Source organism: Pholis gunnellus (assembly GCF_910591455.1).
Source record: "Pholis gunnellus genome assembly, chromosome: 7".
Classification (NCBI taxonomy): Eukaryota; Metazoa; Chordata; class Actinopteri; order Perciformes; family Pholidae; genus Pholis; species Pholis gunnellus.
The window spans coordinates 417501-425204 of NC_136533.1; the positions used below are offsets into that span (position 1 = coordinate 417501).

A 7704-nucleotide genomic window follows, 5' to 3' on the forward strand; every position below is an offset into this window, starting at 1 on the left:
GTGTGTTTGTTTGTGTCGTTGGTTCTAGAGTTTATGTGACGTACGTATGTTTGTTTGTGTCGTTAGTTCTAGAGTTTGTGTGACGTACGTGTGTTTGTTTGTGTCGTTGGTTCTAGAGTTTGTGTGACGTACGTGTGTTTGTTTGTGTCGTTGGTTCTAGAGTTTGTGTGACGTACGTGTGTTTGTTTGTGTCGTTGGTTCTAGAGTTTATGTGACGTACGTATGTTTGTTTGTGTCGTTGGTTCTAGAGTTTGTGTGACGTACGTGTGTTTGTTTGCGTCGTTAGTTCTAGACTTTGTGTGACGTACGTGTGTTTGTTTGCGTCGTTGGTTCTAGACTTTATGTGACGTACGTGTGTTTGTTTGTGTCGTTGGTTCTAGAGTTTGTGTGACGTACGTGTGTTTGTTTGTCGTTGGTTCTAGAGTTTGTGTGACGTACGTGTGTTTGTTTGTGTCGTTGGTTCTAGAGTTTATGTGACGTACGTGTGTGTGTTTGTGTCGTTGGTTCTAGACTTTATGTGACGTACGTGTGTTTGTTTGTGTCGTTGGTTCTAGACTTTATGTGACGTACGTGTGTTTGTTTGTGTCGTTGGTTCTAGAGTTTGTGTGACGTACGTGTGTTTGTTTGTGTCGTTGGTTCTAGACTTTATGTGACGTACGTGTGTTTGTTTGTGTCGTTGGTTCTAGAGTTTATGTGACGTACGTGTGTTTGTTTGTGTCGTTGGTTCTAGACTTTATGTGACGTACGTGTGTTTGTTTGTGTCGTTGGTTCTAGACTTTATGTGACGTACGTGTGTTTGTTTGTGTCGTTGGTTCTAGACTTTATGTGACGTACGTGTGTTTGTTTGTGTCGTTGGTTCTAGACTTTATGTGACGTACGTGTGTTTGTTTGTGTCGTTGGTTCTAGACTTTATGTGACGTACGTGTGTTTGTTTGTGTCGTTGGTTCTAGAGTTTGTGTGACGTACGTGTGTTTGTTTGTGTCGTTGGTTCTAGACTTTGTGTGACGTACGTGTGTTTGTTTGTGTCGTTGGTTCTAGACTTTATGTGACGTACGTGTGTTTGTTTGCGTCGTTGGTTCTAGAGTTTGTGTGACGTACGTGTGTTTGTTTGTGTCGTTGGTTCTAGAGTTTGTGTGACGTACGTGTGTTTGTTTGCGTCGTTGGTTCTAGAGTTTGTGTGACGTACGTGTGTTTGTTTGTGTCGTTGGTTCTAGAGTTTGTGTGACGTACGTGTGTTTGTTTGTGTCGTTGGTTCTAGAGTTTATGTGACGTACGTGTGTTTGTTTGTGTCGTTGGTTCTAGAGTTTGTGTGACGTACGTGTGTTTGTTTGTGTCGTTGGTTCTAGACTTTATGTGACGTACGTGTGTTTGTTTGTGTCGTTGGTTCTAGACTTTATGTGACGTACGTGTGTTTGTTTGCGTCGTTGGTTCTAGAGTTTGTGTGACGTACGTGTGTTTGTTTGTGTCGTTGGTTCTAGAGTTTGTGTGACGTACGTGTGTTTGTTTGTGTCGTTGGTTCTAGAGTTTATGTGACGTACGTGTGTTTGTTTGTGTCGTTGGTTCTAGACTTTATGTGACGTACGTGTGTTTGTTTGTGTCGTTGGTTCTAGACTTTGTGTGACGTGTGTTTGTTTGTGTCGTTGGTTCTAGACTTTGTGTGACGTACGTGTGTTTGTTTGCGTCGTTGGTTCTAGAGTTTATGTGACGTACGTGTGTTTGTTTGTGTCGTTGGTTCTAGACTTTATGTGACGTACGTATGTTTGTTTGTGTCGTTGGTTCTAGAGTTTGTGTGACGTACGTGTGTTTGTTTGTGTCGTTGGTTCTAGAGTTTATGTGACGTACGTATGTTTGTTTGTGTCGTTAGTTCTAGAGTTTGTGTGACGTACGTGTGTTTGTTTGTGTCGTTGGTTCTAGAGTTTGTGTGACGTACGTGTGTTTGTTTGTGTCGTTGGTTCTAGAGTTTATGTGACGTACGTATGTTTGTTTGTGTCGTTGGTTCTAGAGTTTGTGTGACGTACGTGTGTTTGTTTGCGTCGTTAGTTCTAGACTTTGTGTGACGTACGTGTGTTTGTTTGCGTCGTTGGTTCTAGACTTTATGTGACGTACGTGTGTTTGTTTGTGTCGTTGGTTCTAGAGTTTGTGTGACGTACGTGTGTTTGTTTGTCGTTGGTTCTAGAGTTTGTGTGACGTACGTGTGTTTGTTTGTGTCGTTGGTTCTAGAGTTTATGTGACGTACGTGTGTTTGTTTGTGTCGTTGGTTCTAGACTTTATGTGACGTACGTGTGTTTGTTTGTGTCGTTGGTTCTAGACTTTATGTGACGTACGTGTGTTTGTTTGTGTCGTTGGTTCTAGAGTTTGTGTGACGTACGTGTGTTTGTTTGTGTCGTTGGTTCTAGACTTTATGTGACGTACGTGTGTTTGTTTGTGTCGTTGGTTCTAGAGTTTATGTGACGTACGTGTGTTTGTTTGTGTCGTTGGTTCTAGACTTTATGTGACGTACGTGTGTTTGTTTGTGTCGTTGGTTCTAGACTTTATGTGACGTACGTGTGTTTGTTTGTGTCGTTGGTTCTAGAGTTTATGTGACGTACGTGTGTTTGTTTGTGTCGTTGGTTCTAGACTTTATGTGACGTACGTGTGTTTGTTTGTGTCGTTGGTTCTAGACTTTATGTGACGTACGTGTGTTTGTTTGTGTCGTTGGTTCTAGAGTTTGTGTGACGTACGTGTGTTTGTTTGTGTCGTTGGTTCTAGACTTTATGTGACGTACGTGTGTTTGTTTGTGTCGTTGGTTCTAGACTTTATGTGACGTACGTGTGTTTGTTTGCGTCGTTGGTTCTAGAGTTTGTGTGACGTACGTGTGTTTGTTTGTGTCGTTGGTTCTAGACTTTGTGTGACGTACGTGTGTTTGTTTGTGTCGTTGGTTCTAGACTTTGTGTGACGTACGTGTGTTTGTACCTTTAAGACCTACAGGTAAGTGACCTCTGGTGTTGTTGTGTCCACAGAGAGTCCGTAGCGGTGAGTGGAAAGGCTTCAGTGGTAAAAGCATCACGGACGTTGTGAACATCGGCATCGGGGGCTCTGACCTGGTGAGTGACCTGTAGGTCAGATAACTGACTCCTCCTACATTCATCTTGACCTCTGACCTCACGGTGTGGTGCGTTCAGGGCCCTCTGATGGTGACCGAGGCTCTGAAGCCGTATTCAGCAGGAGGACCAAATGTTTGGTTCGTCTCCAACATCGACGGGACTCATATGGCCAAGACCCTCGCTCAGCTCAACGCAGAGACCACCCTCTTCATCATCGCCTCCAAGGTGATACACACACACTCTTCCTCCTCCATACTCTTTAATGTTTATCTGGCTCATAGAAGTAGCCTCTAATGTCTGAAGAACAACCTGCAAACAGCAGCTGAAGTCTGGTTTCTGGCAACATGGATGAAGTTCAACATGGTTTTTAAATATACTTCCCCCGTTGTTAAGCTACAGTGGCGGGCCGTGCATTTCATACCTGGGCCTTCAGTGCTGTAATACTACAGCTGAACCTCCTCATGACATCATCTCTACGGTTATTTGTTTCGTGTCAGAATGCTCAACACCTACAAATACACTAAGTGCAGAGTGCAGATACATGAATACGAGCTGCGTAATGAACGGACAACGCTTTAAAAAACCGGCGGAGCGATCACACGGGCCATTCTAATGTTCTTCACATCAGAGGGAACAATAACAAATAGACACCAGAACACGGTAGCAACGCTACGACCTCTCCCTCCAGGAAATACACCACACCTTCATTCTGGTTCCTGCCGGATTTATTCGTCTGTCAGCACCGAGGGAAAACACATGAATCTTCAAAAGATGATCACGTTAACGTTAACACTTTGTGCGGAGCATATAGGGCACATCACAAGTCTCTTAATTGCATCCCTGTTTCCCTCACTTGCATCCTTTCCTTGCGTCCTAGTCCCTCCCACCAGGGATGCATGGAGGAAACCATGCGAGGAGAGAGGAAACGAGGAAACATGTTTTAAGAGACATGAGACGTCCTTTCCTCAGTTGCGTCACGTGAAGCGACGTCTGTTTCTGATGACGAGGATCAGCTGATCACACCTGGATCAGCTGATCACACCTGGATCAGCTGTCAGTCTGCTTAAACAGCTGGAGAGACTTTAGAGGAGTGTGTCTGTTCTCATGATCACTGGACTAATAATAGTAACTAATAACACTAATAACTCATAAACACATGTAGTGTATTTAAGAAAAATTATAATTTTGTGATTCTGTCGAGCACAGAAGGCTTAGCTCGTAAAATATAATAAAATACAAAACTGGTTAAAATCAGAAAAGTTTCCCTGAAAATCAGTCGTACTGATGACCCGGTGCATCACGTCTGCATTACGTTAGCATCACGTTAGCATCACGTTAGCATCACGGTAACACTGCTGCTGTTGTTCTTTCTCCAGACCTTCACCACTCAGGAGACCATCACCAACGCAGAGTCTGCCAGAGACTGGTTCCTCCAGACAGCCAATGACGTGAGTCCGTCTGTTTCCTGTTAGCTGATTGGACGACACTGATCCGCCTGCAGCCGCTGATCGAATCAGATTGTTCTCTGATAAATAGAGATAACAGCTAGAGAAGGAACACAACTGATCTATAGTTGGATTCTATAGAATGTAAATCTTTAAATGTGCAGTCGTCGGTAAAAACACTTCCTGTAACGAGATGCATGTTGTAAATATCGTCACATTTTCTTCTCATCAGAAATCTGCTGTGGCCAAACACTTTGTGGCTCTGTCGACCAACGCAGTGAGTCTCATTTAGGCTGTGTGCTATGCTACTATATGCTATGATCATGTGTGTTTATATATAATAATATAATATCAATGTGTAGTATAAATCTCTTGTGTACTACGTCATGAATAATAAATATACATTATTGCATATAGAACTACAATATAATCTATAAATGAGTTTGTTATGATTGTATTAGTGGTGAGCAGATAAGTGAATAATATTTCCTGTGTTTTGTCTTCAGGTCAAAGTGAAAGACTTCGGCATCGACACCGACAACATGTTTGAGTTCTGGGACGTAAGTCTGTGATTGGCTGACAGGTCGTGATGTCATTAAGTCTGTCCTGTCTCTGATTGGCTGTTACAGCCTTCATAAAGATGATTTAAAACGGTATTAATATTTAATATAAAGTGAACGACCTGGGTCTCGCCTCCTCTTCCTGGTGAAGTGGGCGGGACTTCCTGTCTGTTCTCTGCGCTGTGATTGGTGGAGTGATATGTGCCGTTTGCTCCTCAGTGGGTGGGAGGACGCTACTCTCTGTGGTCGGCCATCGGTCTGTCCATCGCTCTGCACATCGGTACGTCTACTCACCAGCAGCTCATCATCTGTTCACCAACGTTTCACTGATTCAATGAATGAACAACACACGACTCTTCCTCCTCCTCTTCGTCATGACTCAGTGAAACATAAACACACAATGACATCATCGTCTCTGAGGTCCATAAAGAGTGAAAGTTGTATTTTACGTTATTGTTACTGTCCGTGACCCGTGACCCGTGACCTGTGATCTGTGACCTGTGACCCGTGACCCGTGACCCGTGACCCGTGATCCGTGACCCGTGATCTGTGACCTGTGTGTTTCAGGCTTTGAGAACTTTGAGCAGCTTCTGTCTGGAGCTCACTGGATGGTGAGGTCATCTGTGTTTCTATTGGTCCAACATTGAATCAGCTGTTAGTTTAAAGTAATGACACACACTGAAGTATTTGTTGAGTTGATGTTTAAAGCCGACTGAACGTGTGTCTCCAGGACAACCACTTCGTCAGCGCCCCTCTGCAGCAGAACGTGCCGGTGCTGCTGGCCGTGCTCGGCGTTTGGTACGTCAACTTCTTCCAGGCGGAGACTCACGTCATGCTGCCCTACGACCAGTACATGCACCGCTTCGCTGCCTACTTCCAACAGGTGAGACACGCGGCGCTGATCCCAGCACACATGAGCACTTCTTGATTATTGATGTGTGTGTGTGTGTGTGTGTGTGTGTGTGTGTGTGTGTGTGTGTGGTTGTCAGGGCGACATGGAGTCTAACGGTAAATACATCACCAAAGACGGCGTTCGTGTCAACTATCACACCGGACCAATCGTGTGGGGAGAACCAGGGACCAATGGACAGCACGCCTTCTACCAGCTGATCCACCAAGGTCTCACACGCACACGCACACGCACACGCACACGCACGCACGCACACACACGTCTCTAGATGTAAATATTGACCGGAGTGTGTAGACGTGTGACCTTTGAACTCACTGACTCATCGTTTTCTCTCAGGTACTCGTATGATTCCTGCTGACTTCCTCATTCCTGCTCAGTCTCAGCATCCAATCAGAGACAACCTCCACCACAAGGTAACGCCCACCTTCAGCCGTCCTCTGGTGATTTTGCCAAACTTGCTTCGAGGAACCGAAAAGCCTGACTTATGTAATCTCATCCTGAACATTATCCGGCTAACTCAGTTAGCCACGTACGAGGACCGGGCCCAGCTGTTGTTTGGCACCGTCCTCACCTGTTGACCTGCTCACCTGTTGACCTGCTCACCTGTTGACCTGCTCACCTGTTGACCTGCTCACCTGTTGATCTGCTCACCTGTTGACCTGCTCACCTGTTGACCTGCTCACCTGTTGTGTCCTCAGATCCTGATGGCGAACTTCTTGGCTCAGACAGAAGCTCTGATGAAGGGGAAGACCTCAGCCGAGGCTCGTAGGGAGCTGGAGGCCGGAGGCCTGAAGGGAGCCGCTCTGCAGCAGCTGCTGCCTCACAAAGTAACCAATCCATCATCCTGTGTGTGGTCATGTGACCATGCTCCTCTCTGAACATGTAGCGAGCTCATTTAAATGATGGTTTAGTGATGAAGACGAGAGAAGCGGTCTATAAACCGTCTCTGTGGCGACTTGTGACTCAGGGTTGCTGGTTCGATCCCCGGCTCCAGAGTCTCTGTTTGGTTTCCTTTCAAACGTTGAACAAACTCACATTTGTGTTTCCTGTTGAAGGTCTTTGAAGGGAACAAGCCGAGTAACTCCATCGTGTTCAAGAAGCTGAGCCCGTTCGTACTGGGAGCTCTGGTTGGTGAGTCACAGGTTGCTTCATGTCACTGATCATTTAGGACTAAACTGTAGATACATAATAATATTATATTATAATATTATTATAATAATATTATTAATAATCCTGTGATTTCTCTTCCAGCGATGTACGAACACAAGATCTTTGTTCAGGGCGTCATGTGGGGAATCAACAGCTACGACCAGTGGGGGTGAGCACACACACACACACACACACACACACACACACACACACACACACACACACACACACACACTAATCTTAACCCTGTTGTGTGTCGTCAGCGTTGAGCTCGGTAAACAGCTGGCGAAGCAGATCGAGCCGGAGCTGAAGAACGACTCTGAGGTCTCGTCTCACGACTCGTCCACTAACGGCCTCATGAACTTCCTGAAGAAGAACTTCACCTGATCCTCTGTGACATCATCACCCCCCCCCCCCCCCGTAGTCCTCTCTCATTGGCTGGAGTCCTGTGCACTTTGTCTGTAGCTGCTTCTCAGCAGTTGTTACTGTAGCTGAAGCCCCGCCCCCTCACATAGTCCACACTGGCATTCAAAATAAAAGTCCTGTTTGTCACTGAA

The 7704-nt window shown here is 45.4% G+C and overlaps 1 protein-coding gene across 1 annotated transcript in view; it reads left to right on the plus strand.

The window, feature by feature from the left end:
• gpia (glucose-6-phosphate isomerase a) overlaps positions 1-7704 on the plus strand; it is a 16926-nt gene extending 9222 nt beyond the window's left edge. The window contains exons 5-18 of the mRNA XM_079162170.1: positions 3000-3083; positions 3162-3308; positions 4460-4531; positions 4761-4805; positions 5035-5088; positions 5308-5368; positions 5656-5699; positions 5819-5971; positions 6078-6207; positions 6335-6411; positions 6697-6825; positions 7054-7129; positions 7250-7316; positions 7411-7704. Of these exons, the coding sequence (XP_079018296.1) occupies positions 3000-3083; positions 3162-3308; positions 4460-4531; positions 4761-4805; positions 5035-5088; positions 5308-5368; positions 5656-5699; positions 5819-5971; positions 6078-6207; positions 6335-6411; positions 6697-6825; positions 7054-7129; positions 7250-7316; positions 7411-7534 (1263 nt within the window). The 3' untranslated portion in view covers positions 7535-7704. The remainder of the gene's footprint in view (positions 1-2999; positions 3084-3161; positions 3309-4459; positions 4532-4760; positions 4806-5034; positions 5089-5307; positions 5369-5655; positions 5700-5818; positions 5972-6077; positions 6208-6334; positions 6412-6696; positions 6826-7053; positions 7130-7249; positions 7317-7410) is intronic.